The sequence below is a fragment of the Propithecus coquereli genome, unplaced genomic scaffold, assembly GCF_000956105.1.
Source record: "Propithecus coquereli isolate 6110/MARCELLA unplaced genomic scaffold, Pcoq_1.0 Scaffold77, whole genome shotgun sequence".
Lineage (NCBI taxonomy): Eukaryota > Metazoa > Chordata > Mammalia > Primates > Indriidae > Propithecus > Propithecus coquereli.
Window position 1 is genome coordinate 5601588 of NW_012153840.1, and position 17067 is coordinate 5618654.

Sequence of the window (17067 nt, forward strand, 5' to 3'; positions counted from 1 at the left end):
ATATTTTGGGGAAGAAAGTCAGAGGAATGTTTACATGGACAGGAGTCTGGGGTCAGCCCACGGGGGTGGGGTAGTCTATAGATCCCAGGGCCCTGATGGAGAAGCACGGCGCTAGCCCCATGGGGAGGACCGGAAGGCAACGGACAGCTAAGACCTCAGCTTGCACACCCCCCTCCTCACCCCCCATCCCTGCACACGTTGGCACTTATGAGCCTAAGCCCTGCCTCTGCCTCCTGCCCCTGTATCCCAGACCCCCACGCCTCCCTCCACTTCCACCCCTGGGACCCGCAGTAGAGTCAGAGGGAGGGCAACATCTGGAAGGCAGGTGGGCTGGGGCAGAGTGGCAGCTGGAGGGCAGGTGTGGGGGGAGTCGGCAGGAGCAAAGGGGCCTGGGGACTGGGGGTGGGCTCTGGGTGCACAGCTGCATCGCAGCTGGTGGGGGCCCAGGCAGGGACTGAGCCAGGCAAATAGCCGAGATCAGGAGAGGGTGGGCTGGGCTGGGTGGGCTGAAGTGTGGGGAGGCTCCAGGATGGGTGGGGGCCCAGGGAGGGGGTGTCACCAGCAGCAAGTTCAGCCCTGGGAGCTTCTGCTTCCCGCTTCCTTAGGATAAATATTTATAGATTCATTTGCGGTCTGCCATAGACACTTGGCTGCTTACCTCCTGATAAAAATAGTGCGGGTTCCCCCACTCCCACCCTTCCCTTCTCCGTCCAGGGCAGGGGTCAGAGGGGACCAGGTGAGGCCTGCTCCTTGCAGGCCTGTTGGAGGAAACCTGGTGTCAGGGAACCTGCTGCTGGCAGGCCCTGAGTGGAATGATGTGATGATTACAGCCCCCTGTCAGTGTGGGGACTTGGGTGTGGGCAGCACAGACTCGGAGATGTGGACACACCTGGGTAGAGTGGGCATCCGGCTTAGACAAGGTCCAGGGCCCTGAAGCAAGGGCCACGGGACTGGAAGTGGGCTGAGCAGACCCTTCTCTGGGCTGGGCTGGGCTGGGCTGGGCTGAGATCACCCCATCCCCTCTGGGCCAGGTGCGGCCGTACATACGGGCAGCTGGCTACAAGCCAAGGATCTGGCTAGAGCCACTGGGCATTGTGTATATTGGGGGACAGTTATCTGTGGGTACAAGTCAAGTCCATCTTGACTGCCAGGTGAGGCCTCCCAGCAGACAGAGGTGTTGCTGTTCCATCTGAGTAGGCCCCCTGTTGGGTTTCTGGGTACATGGGTGTTTATGGTGCTGATGTGATATGGTGGAGCCCCTTCCGCCCATGGATCTAGGGAGCAGAGCCCCTGTCCTCACTTAGCCTTGGGACCTAAATGGAGACGCAGACTCGTCCATTTCTCTGGTGATGGCCACTTGACCCAAGCCATGGAGAAGCACACTTTGATGGGGCTCCTTGTACACAAAGTGTGTGTGAGCCGAGACCCTATCTGCCAGGGCCACTATCCTATGCCTGGCTCCACCACAGGGTCTGACACACAGTAAGAGCTCACTAAATGGATAGATGGATGGGTGGACAGGGGGATGGACAGATAGATAAACATGTAGGGTCACTCTGTGTGTGTATGTGCGTGTTCACCCTTGTCAACCTTTGGGGCAGATCCCAAGCTGTATGGGTGGGCTTGCCATGTGCCCCTCCTCCCCCAGGACCCTCAGTGCCCTGATCAGGGACAGAGTTTAGGCTGAGCAGCCTGGTTAGGGTTTCCAGCAGTTTGTGTCGGGCTGTCATGTTCAAAGATCAGGTGCTGTGTCTGCAGCTTCTGGGCTCCCTGTTAGGGATCTAAGGAACCTCAGCCTATTCCAGCTGGGGCCCCTTGGGCTGGGAGGTGGGCGTCCCAGGGCCAGCTAGGCCTTCTGGGGCTGCAGGAGCTGGCCAAGGGAGAGGAGGAAGAATGAGGTCCTAGGACAAGCACAAGTGGCCCCAGGAAGGGCTGTGAGGAACTCCACTTGGACAGCTCTTGCTGAGGCTGGGTAAAGACTTCAGCAACAGGAAGTGGCCAGAGGTCCAGAGCGGGCTGTTGAGGGCCGAGGAAGACCCTGACAGCAGGGAGGGAGCTAAGGAAGATCGGAAGATCTCTGCTGTATGGTGAGCAGAGGTTGGAGTCAGGTGGGGCCCAGGGGCCAGGCCTGGCCTGGCAGGGGAGCTGCCAGGGGATGAGATACTCAGGTGGGGAAGGTGCCAGCCAAGTGCTGCTGGGACGATAAGGCCAGAGGTTAGCATAGGCTGGTCCTGGTTCTCGGGGACTCCTGCCCAGGGACATGTGGTGAGATAGCGCGCTCACAAGTGCAATGCAGCACTGTCACCTGCCAGCTTGACCCCATGACCAGTTCCTTAACCTGCCTGGGCCATGGTTTCCTTGTGTGTCAAAGGGCACACCACCTCTCAGAAGACTATCTTGTGTATTTGAAGAGTCATTCATTCATTCATTTGTTCATTTACAGAGTAGTCCTTGAACCACTTACTCTGTGCCAGGCACTGTGCCAGGCTCTGAGGATAGTGATTCTAGAGCTTGGCCCTGGGAGCTACAGTCTAGCAGGGGAGACCAACACGTGTCAGGCAATCTCAAGGCAGTTTGAGGAAACCAAAATGCATCAGGGGACCTGCGGCATGGGGGTGCAGGGCTGTTCAGGTGTTCAGGCTGTGCTCGGCAAGCACACCTCTGACTTCTGTCCCTCCTCCATCCCTGCAGCTGAAGGCACGCGGTGCACTGACCCGCCAGCAGGCAAGCCCGCCATGGCGGCCAAGCGCAAGGGTGGCCTGAAGCTCAATGCCATCTGCGCCAAGCTGAGCCGCCAGGTGGTGGTGGAGAAGGGAGCAGAGGCTGGCTCCCACGCCGAGGGTAGCCTGCTGCGGCCCCGGGACAAAGAGCGTGGTGGCCCTGAGTCTGGGATGGCGCGGGCTCCTCGCAGCGAGGAAGACAAGAGGCGGGCAGTGATCGAGAAGTGGGTCAATGGGGAGTACAGCGAGGATCCGGCCCCCACGCCCATGCTGGGCCGCATTGCCCGCGAAGGCCTGGAGGTGCCACCTGAGGGCGTCTACATGGTGCAGCCCCAGGGCTGCAGCGATGAGGAAGACCACGCAGAAGAACCCTCCAAGGATGGCAGCGTCCTAGAGGAGAAGGACTCGGACGGGGCAGCCTCCAAGGATGACAGTGGCCCCAGCAACAAGCAAGCTTCAGGTGCGTGTCTGGCCTTTGAAGGGAGGGGAAGGCGGGACAGCGCACCCTCCCTGGGGAGGCCCAGCAGGGAAGTGGCAGTGTGTCCAGGGAGCCTTCCTCACCCCTGCTCCAAACACTGGCACCTTATCCAACCTGGTGAGGACTCCTGGGGGTCGGGGCAAGGCAAGAACTGGAATGGGGGGCACCCAGAGCGAGCCAGGCTGGGCTGTCCCAAGTGTGTGGGTCTTCAAGAAACAACAGATGGATGGACAGGTGGGGATGGATGGACAGACAGGATAGATATCTGAGTGGACAGACGGTGGGTGGGTGACTCTGTTTACACACACCTGGAGAGGGGCGAGCCTGTCGGGGGCCGTAGTCCCTGGCCACAAGCATGGGGAGAACAGTTAATACCACAAACTGCACGAGCTCAGGGAGGTTTCTCCGAGAAGCTTAGACTCGGCTTTGTTCTCCTGCCCCTCCCCTGGCCCTTCTCCTTCCCTAAGCCTCTGTCCCGGCCCTCCCAGGCAGGCCTGCTCAGGGCAGTGAGGATGGCCTGCTGAGCCTGCATATCCCCTTACACCCAGCTGCCCTGGATGTGGTCCTCTGGCTGACCTCTTGCCCATGAGATGGCTGAGGCCTGGCTTTTCTGGTGTCTCCTTGTCCTTAGGACCCAGAGCAGCCCTGTGCACCTTCTGCTCCAGGGAGGGCGGGTGAGGGGGGCAGCACTGGGGTTGGAGCCCCAGGGTCTGGGCCTTTCTGTACCCCCAGCCTCCCTCCCAGGTTGATGCCTGGTGCCCTGAGCCTCCCCTACCCGCTTCCCCCTGCAGCGAGGGGCGCATCTCCTCCCTGTGCGGGGAGCCCTGCGCAGCCACATAATTATGCATATAAGATATAAACAGAGCTGTTTAATTATCCTTCGCCACATCAGTGACAGAGTAATTAACAAACATTGCAAGATCAATGAGGAAAAGTGTGACCTTCAGTTTCCTCTGATAGGAAAAGCCCTTGCCGTTGCCAGACACAAGGTGATTGTGCTGGGCCTGAGGAGAGGAGAGGCACGCGACAAGGGCTGCCGTCCCTTCCACACCCCACCCCACCCAGGCCCAGCTCTGCCCACAGCTGAGGGCAGGCGAGCAGGCCTCAACTGTGGCCTCCAGGGGAATGGAGGGCTGGCAGGAGGCAGGACTTCAATTGCCAGGGGCCTCGTGGCTGCAGGCCTCGCCCTCAGTCCCACACCTGGGACAAGGCTCAGTCCTGGGCACTGGAGAGAGCCAGCCGGAGCCACAGCTGCCCACCACAGGCCTAGCCCCCAGGCCACCTTCTCTGGGCCCTGGGGCTCAGGGACACAGGCCTCTGGGACCCCTGCCTGGCCCCCTCCCTGCTCCAAGCTGCCTGCCCTTCAAAGCCCTCTGTCTCTCTGCCATATATAGCGAGGGCTCAGCTGCCTCCAGCTATTTTTAGCCCCTTTCCCTGGTCCCTGAGCCACTGAATCCAGCAGCCAGAGCCCACTCCTCCCAAGCTGGGCCCCCAGCCCTGTGTGGCTTCAGGTCAGGACAGTGGCTGACCCGCCACGCTGTCCTGGAGAATATCTGTCTGCTGGGTTCTTACATCACTGTGCCTGCCTGGGGCCCAGGCGGCTGCCTGTGACAGTCCTTTCCTCACCTAGTGGGGTGCCAGCCCCTCCCAGGAGCCCAGACCTTCTCCCTCCACATCCTGCTAGGTGTCCTCTCCTGCCTAGGCCCCACACTGCCCCATCAGACCCCTCCAGGTATGCTTCCAGAATCTGAGACCCGGCAGGCTTGCATGGGGTCCTGCTCTGAGTGTGCCCGAGTGGGCTGGCTTGCACATGGGTGGAGAGAGCAAGGTGTCCCCTGGGGTCCTGTGTGCATGCAGCCCTGATCCAGGGTGTAGCACATGTTCAGTGAAGGAATGAGTGTGTGCGTGCACTGGGGGTCCTGCGTCTACAGTGGTGTTCGGTGGTGCGTGGAAGAGAAAGACCTCAGCATTGCAGTGGGACCATCTTCCTCCCAGCATCCTGAGACTTGCCTTGGGGAGCTGGGGGTAGGGTTTGGGGCACTTGTGTATATGTGTGTCTGTAGAATTGGAGAAAGTAGCGAAGAGTGTGAGCTTGTGAGTCTGAATGTGAGAGTATGTGAGAGTGTACATGAGAGTATGTGTGTTATGTGTCTGTATGTGAGAGTGCGTGTGCATGGGAGTGCATGTGTATGTTGTATGTGAATATGTGTGAGTGTATGTGAGAGTGTGCATGCATATCAGGGTCGTATGTGGGAGTGTGTATGTGATTGTGTGTGTCTGGGTTTGTGTGCACGTGCGTCACTGTAGAGAAGTCCCTCCAGGCTTCTTAGTGTGCCTGGGCAGCTGGGCAGCACTTGGGCCCTGCTGAGGCTCCTGCTTTCCCCAGGTGACACAATCTTGTATGTGAGCACAAGTAACTGAAGGATGACAGGGGAGTTTGAAGGAGTCATCCGCGTCCTAAATCCTGGCCGGGGTGGGGGCCCTAAGTGCGTCTGGTGGGCATACTGGTACCCTCTCAGCCCTGCTGTCTGGGCCTGTCAGTAGCCTGGGAAGACTTGGGGATGCCAAGAGTCCAGGTCCTGGGGCAGTCTTGGGGTGAGCCCCTCATCTACCAAGGGCATCGGTTGTGGGGGTCAGGGAAGGTCCTCCAGCTAGGCCACTCCTGCCCAACCCAGAATGTCTCCCTCAGTCCCTGGGCTCTCTCCTGACTGCCTAGCCACCGCCCACATCCCTACCTGTCCCTGGCCCCGTTCTCTCCGGCCCCCACTCCGGCAGGCAGGTTGGGCTCTGGCCTTACTTCCAGTAAAATGACTTCTCTTTCATATTAGGCCAAGGCGAGAGAGCGGAGACATTTATGAAACTTTGTTTAATGTACTGAAAAGCCATCGGCCAGAACATTTAGGAAATTGATTTTCCTGGCATTGATGAACTCGTTTTATTTTACCCCAGTATTAATTACTTTTTTTTAAAACAAATTAATTTAAGAGTCGTAAAACCTAACAAGTGAGCCAAATGTCCATAGATCATGTCCTGCTCCACCCCCTCCCCACGCTGGCCCCTCCCTCCATGGGTGGGGGCTCGCAGTGGAGGGGCTCCTTCCCTTCCTCCCCTGCCCCCTCCCAGAGGTGACCCACCCCCTCCTCCCACGTAGGTGAGGCCTCCTCACTGCGGGACTATGCGGCCTCCACCATGACCGAGTTCCTTGGCATGTTCGGCTATGACGACCAGAACACAAGGGACGAACTGGCTAGAAAGATCAGCTTTGAGAAGCTGCACGCGGGCTCCACTCCTGAGGCAGCCACCTCCTCTATGCTGCCCACCTCCGAAGATACCCTCAGCAAGCGGGCGCGTTTCTCCAAGTATGAGGAGTACATCCGCAAGCTCAAGGCCGGCGAGCAGCTCCCCTGGCCAGCCCATGGCACTAAGGCCGAGGAGCGGACGGGCAAGGAGGTGGTAGGCCCCCTGCCTGGCCTGCGGCTGCCCAGCAGCACAGCACACCTGGAGACCAAGGCCACCATCCTGCCCCTGCCGTCACACAGCAGCATCCAAATGCAGAACCTGGTGGCCCGTGCCTCCAAGTATGACTTCTTCATCCAAAAACTGAAGACAGGCGAGAACCTACGGCCCCAGAACGGAAGCACCTACAAGAAGCCATCCAAGTATGACCTGGAGAACGTCAAATACCTGCACCTTTTCAAACCTGGGGAGGGCAGCCCCGACATGGGTGGAGCCATCGCCTTCAAGACGGGCAAGGTGGGGCGCCCCTCCAAGTACGATGTCCGGGGCATCCAGAAGCCGGGCCCTGCCAAGGTTGCACCCGCCCCCAGCCTGGCTCCTGCACCCCTCACCAGTGTGCCCAGTGCTCCAAGCACCCCTGGGCCAGGGCCCGAGCCACCTGCTTCCTTGTCCTTCAGCACTCCTGAGTACCTGAAGTCAACCTTCTCCAAAACGGACTCCATCACCACGGGGACCGTCTCCACTGTCAAGTAAGGCACTCCCCCTCCCACTGCCACCCAGCTCGAGGGCTGGGCTGAGCGAGAGGCCTCTTCCCCACACGTGTGGTGCACGCTTGCAGACACATAACGCTGCACACACCACATGCACGTCCACCATGCAGCCAGTGCTCTGCACACATGTGCACAGGACCACATGACACTCGTGCACGTTTGCCCTTTCACCGACATTCGCGTGCCCTCGTGCAACACTCACACATGGTTCCCAGACCTGCATACTCCGTATCTTCCCGTGCACCCTCACACGCTCTCACACACCAGGTGCTGATGTGCACTGCGCATTTGCTCTTGTGCATACCAGGGGCTGTGGGCACCCTCATTTGCCCATGACAGGCTTCTTCTGCCTGCTGCCGCGAGGGCCCAAGGCAGGCTTGTAGTGGCTGAGAACACTGCTTCTCAGGGGTGGGTCCATGCTGGTGGCTTTCACCCCCAGGCTCAGAGCAGAAGGTAGGAGGCTGGGGTGGGGGTGTCTACACCTTTTCAGCCTGAACCTAGGGACAGGGGAAAGGCCTGGATGGTAAAACGATGGATCACGTGGGGCTGATCGAGACCCTTCCCTAAAGCCCTTCCCTCCACTATATCAGCATGGGAACCCCCAGACCCTGGGGGGCTGTATACCTGGGAGCAGATCTTGGCAGCATCCACTGGCCTGAGGGTGCAGAGGTGTTCCTTCTGCCCCACTGCACTTGCTTAGTGCTGCCCTCGCCACGTCCCTCCCCAGGGGGGCCTGGTGCCCTCCTGATTGTCCCTGTGGGTCAGGGGGCCAGGCCCCAGCTTCCGAGGCTGTGTGCCTCAGTGGACGGACCCTAGTTCGACATGCCCCAGGTGGAGCCCTCCAGCCCCGCTCCTCTAGGTGGCCCTGCCCTCACCGGAGCTGGTCTCGTTGAACCTCTGCCAGGCTTCTGCCAAGGGACTTTCTTAGTCCCACCCTGAGTGCCTCAGAACACTGCAGAGCAAAGGAGAGAAGGGCTGGGCCCCAGGGCAGGGAGCTGCCCACGACGCTCCTGGGGCACGAGGCACCCCCTGTCCACTAATCGGCTGTGCCCTGTGTGTCTCTCACCAGGAACGGATTGCCCACAGATAAACCAGCTGTCACCGAAGATGTAAACATTTACCAGAAATATATTGCCAGGTAGGGCCCTGGGGAGGAGCCTGCCGTGGAGAGAAGGTGGGGGGCCAGGAGTGCTGGGGGACTCAGACCATCCGACATCTGACCACTAGGGCCAAGGTGGCTACCTCCTCCCACCCCCATGCATTTCTGTCCCTAAACTCCCCCGGCCCCTTTGGTGCAGTCCAGGCCACACAGTCCATACATGGCTTATGATCCAAGTAGGGCCAGGGTGCAGGCAGGGGCCCAGCGCGGGGCCTGGCTGCAGGTGAGGGCACCCCCTTCAGCTGGTCCGGGTCCTACCCTCACATGGAGCCTGGGGTAGGACGTGGGCCGCTGTGGAGCTGTTGGGGTTGAGAAGGGGTGTGCACAGGTGTCCTCGCTGACACAGCCCGGTGGGCTCCGCTGGCCTGGACACCACCAGACTCCAGACCTCCCCCTTTCCATCCCAAAGGCCGTGGGATTGGTAGGTGAGGAGCCTTCGCTGTGACAAATTCCCCCAAATGAGACCCCACCCCCACCCCCCACACTGCTGGTGTCTGTGGAGCAGCGCATGGCAGGAGCCAGGCCTGGCATCTGTCTTTCTGCTGATCTCACAAGTCCTTGCCATCCCCTCTGTCTCTGCCTCCCGTGTCCCTCTGTCTTTTCAGCCTTGCATGGTTCTGTCTTCCCTTTATCATTGTTATTATTACCATTATTATTAGTGCCTCAGCAGATGGCCCTTTTGGCAGCTTCAGCTTAAGTATTTATTTGCAAGTGGATTTCCCCTCTACAATGGGGGATTTCTCTCACTCTCCTGCAGTCTCACGTCATCCTTGGAGGGGGACAGGCAGGCAGAATGAGCCACCTTCTCCACAGTTGTCATGGTGTGCTCTCTCCAGAGTGGCCTCCGCAGGGCTGGCCATCACCGAGGCTGTTGAGAGCCACATCCCAGCAGCTTCAGGGCCTGGGGAAGGAACGGGCTTTCTGGGCGGTGGGCAGTGGCCAGGGCGGCACGGGGCTCTGGCTGTGGAGCTGGCTGGAGTGAGCTCCCTGCCGTGGGAAGCCAAACAGATGCTGTGCTTTAAAAATTCATAACTCTGGACTGTTTCAAGTGTCAGGAAAAGCCCAGGACAGAGAGAGCCCTTTAACACCTCTCGGCAGCAGAGCCCCGGGCTGGCCCCGCCAGGGCCCCCAGCACCTGGCCCGAGCTGGGTGGAGGGTGGCGGGTGGGAGTTGGGCAGGCAGCTACCTGCAGAAAGGGCAGTTGGGTGGCTGTGGGGGCTCTGCCTTCACCTCCATCCCAGATCTCGCCCCCGTCTGTCTCCCCCTGCTCTGAATTTCAGCCTGAATCAGCGTATTCCTGCCCGCCCTTGGGGCCAGGCCTCTTTGCCCTGCGTGATACTCACTCCCCGGCTGATGCTGACGGGCATGCAGCTCCATGGGCCCAGTCACTCCCCCTGGCATTCACAGGCCTCTCTGCCCCTCCACATCCTCACACAGGGCCTAGGGCCCTCTGAACCCCAGCAGCACTTCTCTGGGGCACAGCCACAGAAGAGGCAGCTGCCCAGGCCGAGGGCCCTGGAAGAGTCCTCCCTGGGGCTAGCATGCAGACAGGGGCCTGACCCCACCCCCTCATCTCTTCAGGTTCTCGGGCAGTCAGCACTGTGGCCACATCCACTGTGCCTACCAGTACCGCGAGCACTACCACTGCCTCGACCCCGAGTGCAACTACCAGGTACGGACTGCACAGGGACGTGCTCCGCTGCTTTGCCCACCAGCGCAGCATGGAGGCTCTTCCTGGAAGTGGGACAGGGGGTGCTTAGTTCTACTCGGGCCACTTGAACTTAACTTGAGCAGGCATAGGCCAGAAAATCTGCCAGCCTGTTTTCTCTGATTCCTGCCGACAAAGCCATTCACACCCTGGTGATCATAATTCAAGCTCCCTGTCGGTGAGAGTCTGCCCTGTACCGAGGACTGAGCCAGTCAGCCTACGCACCTTATCTAATTGACTCTTTCCACTGGCCTCGTCAGGTTGGTGTTACTGCCCCATTTTAAAGATGATAACATTGAAGTTCAGACTGTCACTGTCTGAAGCCACCCTGGTGAGTGCAGAACTGGTGACTCAGGTGGGAGTTCAGGCAGCCTGCACACCTGTCTCACCAGGGATCCCAGCCTGGCATAGCTTACAGACTGAGCCGTCACCCACCAGAGACCCTGTCTTCGAGGCCTGGCCTGATTTATCATCGGTGCTCTTGGGCATGGCTGGGAGCCTGGGGGAAGGTCAGGGAAAGATCTGTGGTCCTTGAGCCTTTGGAATTGTTCCTTGGAAGGGCTGGTGTACCTGGAACAGGCCTTGGACAGTCTGGGCTGCCTCAACTCCAAGCAGAGTTATTTACAGGGAGACCTGAGGGCCTTGGGGCCAGCACCTGGCCCAGGTGCTCTTGGCACATTGGCGGGCAGGGGGGCCATGGATGGAGAGTCCAGGCTCTTGCCGACTTAGCACTCTCTCCTCGCAGAGGTTCACAAGTAAACAGGATGTGATCCGACACTACAACATGCACAAGAAGCGCGACAACTCCCTGCAGCACGGCTTCATGCGCTTCAGCCCGCTGGACGACTGCAGCGTCTACTACCACGGCTGCCACCTCAACGGGAAGAGCACCCACTACCACTGCATGCAGGTGCCTGCCGTGCCCACCCCGGCGTTCAGGGCAGCCTGTGGGGAACCGGGCCAGGCAGCTATAGGACCTTGCAGCCACCTCCAGCTTGGGCCCTCCCCCACCAAGCCCCACTCCCCCAGGCAGGGCCACCCGGGTGGGCAAGGCCCTGCTGATCAGGAGCCCCCTCCTCCTGGCTCAGGACAGGGACTGAGAGTCCAGGGGGCTCAAGCTTGGGCAGTGTCTGGTGGGCCAGGGCGGGGCCTTCCCCATGGCCATACTTGGTGTGGATGAAATTCAGTGAGCTGTTTATACAGACCGACATTTTTCAGGCTTTAACACCAAGAGCAGCATTGCAAATGATTCCTGAGGAGGTTTTTGTTTAATTCTTTGTTTTAATGCCACGCAGAGTCTGGGCTTTTTCAAGGTGTCAGGCCGAGGAGGAGCGACTTTGGGTTGCAAATAGCAGCCGCTGCACCTCCCCCGGTATTTGTCAGGGGTTGTTATGGCCTCTGTGAAACAACCTGGGCCGTGAGGAGAGGGGGGCCCACCCTCCGGGCTCTGAGATGGTGCAGACACTGGCACAGCTCGGCCTTCAAGAGTGTTCAGATTCCACTGGTTTTTACTCAATATGGCAACGTTGCCTGCCTGGCCCGGGTGGGGTGGGGTGGGCGGGCCCGTGCCCAGGAACCGTCCACTAAGCAAATCTCTGGGCTAAAGGTGACCTCCAGGCCTTCGGGTCTAGCCTCTGTCCACCTCCTGAGGGCTTTACAGGTAGGGCCGCAGACTGGGACTCAAAACCCAACTCCTGCAGAATGAGTCTGCCTCCCCGGTGCTGAAAAGCGTCCGGGGTCTCTGAAGATAGCCTGATCCTCCGCACAGGCAGGGCCAGGCCCCTGCAGGTCTTGGTCCCTCCCTGGGGCGGTTGAGGGATTTGTAGAGGTTTCTGCTTCAGTTCCTCTGTTGACCCGAGGTCACCATTTGGATATTTAGAGGTGCCGAAGCTCCCCTGAGCAGGGTAGTGGCCACAGCCGCACCCCAGTAGTTCTGACCTTGGCCCAGGAGCACCCAGACTCAGTTTCCTGACCGCCATTCTGACATGTGCAGGTGGGTTGTAACAAGGTGTACACGAGCACGTCAGACGTGATGACCCATGAGAACTTCCACAAGAAGAACACCCAGCTCATCAATGATGGATTCCAGCGTTTCCGAGCCACTGAGGACTGTGGCACAGCCGACTGCCAGTTCTACGGACAGAAGACCACACACTTCCACTGCAGGTAAGTGGAGTCTGGCCGAGCAGGCTCCTGGGCTGGAGGCAGGGCGGATGGCAGGAAACCAGGCTATGGGACAGCTCAGGGCCCTGCCTCTTCCAGAAGAGCAAGGACAGGAATCAAGGGCTCCTCAGAGGCCCTGCCTTAGTGTGCAGCCTGGGTCTTCCATCTGGGGGACTGTTCCACCCAGGGCCACAGTGGGAGCAGGGCAGGGCCTCCTTTGTGCCCCATGAGACCCCATGACAGGCTCCCAATGTCCCATCCAGGCGCCCCGGCTGCACATTCACCTTTAAGAACAAGTGTGACATTGAGAAGCACAAGAGCTACCACATCAAGGACGATGCCTACGCCAAGGACGGCTTCAAGAAGTTCTACAAGTACGAGGAGTGCAAGTATGAGGGCTGCGTGTACAGCAAGGCCACCAACCACTTCCACTGCATCCGTGCCGGCTGCGGCTTCACCTTCACCTCCACCAGCCAGATGACCTCGCACAAGCGCAAGCACGAGCGCCGGCACATCCGCTCCTCGGGAGTGCTGGGGCTGCCACCCTCGCTGCTGGGAGCCAAGGACACGGAGCACGAGGAGTCCAGTAACGATGACCTCGTCGACTTCTCTGCCCTGAGCAGCAAGAACTCCAGCCTGAGCGCCTCCCCCACCAGCCAGCAGTCCTCCGCCTCCCTGGCCACTGCCACCGCCACCACCGAGGCCGTGCCCGGCACCACCAAGCCTCCCAGCAGCAAGATCTCGGGGCTGCTGCCCCAGGGCCTGCCTGGCTCCATCCCCCTGGCGCTGGCCCTCTCCAACTCAGGGCTGCCCACCCCTGCACCCTACTTCCCCATCCTTGCTGGCCGTGGGAGTGCCTCCCTGCCTGTGGGTGCCCCCGGCCTCTTAGGTGCCGTGTCCTCTGGGGCAGCAGCCACAGTGGCCCCTGACACGCCTGCTGTGGTCGCCTCAGGAGCGGGAGACTCGGCCCCGGCGGCAGCTGCCTCTGTCACAGTGCCACCTGCCTCCATCATGGAGAGGATCTCTGCGAGCAAGGGGCTCATCTCACCCATGATGGCTAGACTGGCTGCAGCTGCCCTGAAGCCCTCTGCCACCTTTGACCCAGGTGAGCAGGCTGGGCCCTGCCCAGGAAGCAAACACCTTCTGGACCTGGGTAGCTCCCTGGACTCAGGTTTTGGAGCAGAGCAGGGGGGTGTTTGGAACAGGCATCTGTGTGGTCCCTGCACCCGAGTGTCCGGCCTGCCAGCATCCCCGCTCTGCCTGGTCTCTGCCTCCATCCTGTTTATTTCCCTGTGGGCCCCTCATCCTGGCCTCCCCCCACAGGGAGCTCTTGCTCCTGTTTCTCCGGGACAGAAATCCCTGCCCCATGGGCTGCCTGGCATCCACGCAGGGTCCCTCCTTTCCTGTCTGCTCATCCTCCCCCACAAGAGTCCATCCCTGATGAGAGAAGGCCCAGCCCCCTGGCGTCCTAGGGTCTCCTCCAGCTGACCTGGAGGGGGATGTGAGTGCAGCCCTGTGGGAGGGTGGCTGCACTTCACACCTAGACAGCCCCACAAGGCCTGGGGACACCCTTCCCAGGCTCCCTGCTCTGTGAGTAGCCCCGTACAACTTTCTGGACAATGGAGGCCTTCTATGCTACACCATCCATCATGGCAGCCACTAGCCACGTGTGGCTGTTGAGTGCTTGGAACTGGCTTTGCGGCAGAGAAACTAGATTTTAACTCTGAGCAGCCACAACTGGCCAGTGGCTACCAAGTGGGACAGTGCAGGGCCGGAGCCACCAAGTCACACCATCTTCTTCACTTGGGCTCTCTGGGGAGGGAAGTTATTCCTCCCTCTCTTCTTCCCTCCCTCCCTCTCTCTATCTCTCTTTTTTTCTTTCTATAATTTTTTAAATTGTCTATTCTTTTTAAATGTTTCTGGATTTGGGGGGACTTTTCTGTTTACCTCACTCCTCTCCCTGTCCCCCATCTGGGTAATGAGTAATTGTTGAGTCCCTGAGAAGAGTGCAGTTCCCGTCTGTCGTGAGGCTCATGTCATTCATTCATTGAACAACCGCTGCTACTTGCTGAGGGCAGCTTGCTGGGTGCTTGCTGGGAGCCAGGCAGGCAGCGCGTGCTGGGGACACAGCAGGCAAGACAACAGACAGACAAAAGTCCCGCCCTGTGGAGCTGATGGAACAGTGGGGGATGGTCTGTCCCCAGCACATAGCTGGGAGGTGGTGAAGCCCAGACTCGGCCCTCAGCAGTCTGGCCCTGGGCCTGGATGCTCTGCGCCCACTCGAGACTGTCTCGGAACCAGCCAAGACTGAGGGGCCCTGTGGCTCCACTGGGGCTCTTCCCGGACCTTGCAGGGGGCTGCCAGTGCTTGGTGGGGGGCCTGGGCCATGTTTCCCTGGGGACCTTGGGCAGGGGACTGCAGAGAGCTGCTGGAATGTGGACTCCTGAGGTCAGAAAACTCTGTCACATGCCCAGTGGCACACTCGTACCAGGTGGCATTGTGGAATAACCCACCTTCCGTGCCAGGTGTGGGAGGGGCCTTGGCTGGTCACACCCCTCTGGCCAGTTGCCTGCAGGCTGGGGCAGGGCCCACTCCAGGGCCACCCTGCGCTCCGTGGCCAGAGTGTCAAATACTTTGTTTTCTTTAGAAAAACCTCCTTCCCCCAAAAGAAAGGTCAAGGGAAGGGGAGGGGGCCGTTTCCCTTTATTTTTTAATAAAATGCCACTTGCTGTCTGTGAAGCAGCTCTCTGTCAGCTGGAGCGCCTTGGGGCAAATTAATATTTCAGTCACTGGGGGATTGTGGAAGAAGCTGCCGGACAGGGCCCTGTCAGCAGCTCCTCTTGCCCCTGCCCTGCCCGGCCTCCCACAGCCTCGCCCGCCCAGCTCCCGCCCGGACCCAGCCAGCCGGCTACCGGGCGGGCCTGTGTCCCTGCACTGGACAGCTTGACGGGCGAGGTCACACCGCTTGAACCGCTCTGATTGGCTGTCAGCTCCCATCGCCCTGACACAGCAGATGCCCTTCCCGGGCATGCTCAGTGCTCGGGCCGTCTCCCCAGCAACCGCGGGCTGGGGACCTACGGAGGGGCCGCTCCCAGTCCAGATCTGCCACTTTCCCTCAGCATTAACAGAGTCTTTAATAAAAGCCTAAGCGGCAGCCCCACAAATTGACTGTGACAGTTGGTGGAGCAAATGAAGGGCCCCAGCCCCCACCCCAGCCCCTTCCCCAGCCTCCCGTCCTTCTCCTCCAGGAGGCCCTGAGCCAGGACAACTTTGACATAATTTTGCAATAATTATCACTTGAAGAATTGCCACACAGCGGCAAGCGTCGCAAGTCATCACGTCAGCGAGGAGAATCGCTGACCAGCAGTGGGGCCTTCCTGGGCCCCGGCCCACCAGGCCTGCTGCCCTCCCTCCAGGGGGGCTGCAGTCTGCGCCCATGTGCAGCCTTCAACCCCTCTGACCCATCTTCCCTCCCCTCCCCTGTAGGAAGCGGGCAGCAGGTCACCCCCGCCAGGTTCCCCCCGGCCCAGGTGAAGCAGGAGCCTGGTGAGAGCGCGGGCGCCCCCGGCCCCCACGAGGCTTCCCAAGACCGCAGTCTAGACCTGACTGTGAAGGAGCCCAGGTGAGGCGGGCAGCAGACCCCTGCAGGAGCCAGCCCCCCGGGGACAGCACCCAGCGCTGGAGCCCAGAGGGCCCTCCTGCTCAGGCAGCCACGGCAGGCAGGCCTGGAGCTCATGGTCAGGCTGGGTGGGCCCGCCTCCGGGCTCCGTCCCTGGCTGTCTGAGCTCAAGCCCCTTGGTTTGTGTGTTCTAGTAATGAATCAAATGGCCACGCAGTCCCGGCAAATTCATCTCTTTTATCCTCGCTTATGAATAAGGTAAGAACCATCCATCACACGCCTCCCTTTCCCCCACCCAAAGAAATTAAAGCTGTGCTGGGGGGTGGGGGGAATGTGTTTGTTTTTTAATGTTTTGCCTCTAATAAGATGAGTTTGTACCATTTAAATTTTGAGGCCATTTTTCATCGGATATAATTTCAGAGCCACTGCTTACAAATTAATTTAATGAACTGGCTGAAGAAATATATTCCAGCCCCTGACACCTTTTTTTCCCTTCAGATGGAGGGCTCCAAAAGCTTTTCCAGAGCCCTCTAACTTCTTTCGCTCTTAGTTATTAATATTATTTATTTATTTTATATATTTTTTGTTTGTTTAAAAAGGGGTGGCGGGGGAATAAAGTGGGAGCAAAACATCAATTTCCACTTTTCGGGTTGAGTAATGGTCTCGGACGCCTTCCGGAGAGGTCGCTCTGGAATATTTATTTTAAATAATGCAGGGTCTTTGTAAATTATACATCATCTCAAATATATTTTTCCCCTTCACATGATAAATTTGACTACAGCAAGATTAATTTGGTTACTGTACACAAGTGACTGCTGAGGAGGGAGCCGGGCCTGGGGCTGGGCCTTGCGAGGTGGGGGTCCCACTGGGCGCTTGGCAGGAAGGGGCCTCCTGCTGCCCTGCCCCTGCCCCGCCCCTTCTCTGCATCTGCTGCCTGCTCTCCTGCTCTCCGTCCCCTCCTCTGGCCACTGCCCTGCATCCCACTCCCTCCTGTGGCCCCGCACACTGGCGCCTTCCTGCCCCGCAGCGAGCCTGTCTTCCTCTCCCCAATGAGTCTCCCTGGAGCTGCTCCTCCTTTGTGTGCCTTCTCTTGTTCTCAAAGAATTCACAGGGGTTCCCCCATCCCTCCTCCTCCTGCATTTCTTTTGAAAACCTTCTGGCAGGAAAATAACCAGGGAGCCGCAAAGTCTGGGGAAAGCGGGGCTGCAGTGCG

General features: G+C 59.4%; 1 protein-coding gene across 1 annotated transcript in view; it reads left to right on the plus strand.

Annotated features, from left to right (window-relative positions):
* Positions 1–17067, plus strand: part of CASZ1 (castor zinc finger 1) — a 53611-nt gene that overhangs the window by 25987 nt on the left and 10557 nt on the right. Inside the window, exons 3-11 of the mRNA XM_012662519.1 lie at positions 2692–3180; positions 6350–7184; positions 8275–8343; positions 9946–10036; positions 10818–10982; positions 12066–12238; positions 12499–13340; positions 15722–15857; positions 16049–16112. Of these exons, the coding sequence (XP_012517973.1) occupies positions 2692–3180; positions 6350–7184; positions 8275–8343; positions 9946–10036; positions 10818–10982; positions 12066–12238; positions 12499–13340; positions 15722–15857; positions 16049–16112 (2864 nt within the window). The remainder of the gene's footprint in view (positions 1–2691; positions 3181–6349; positions 7185–8274; positions 8344–9945; positions 10037–10817; positions 10983–12065; positions 12239–12498; positions 13341–15721; positions 15858–16048; positions 16113–17067) is intronic.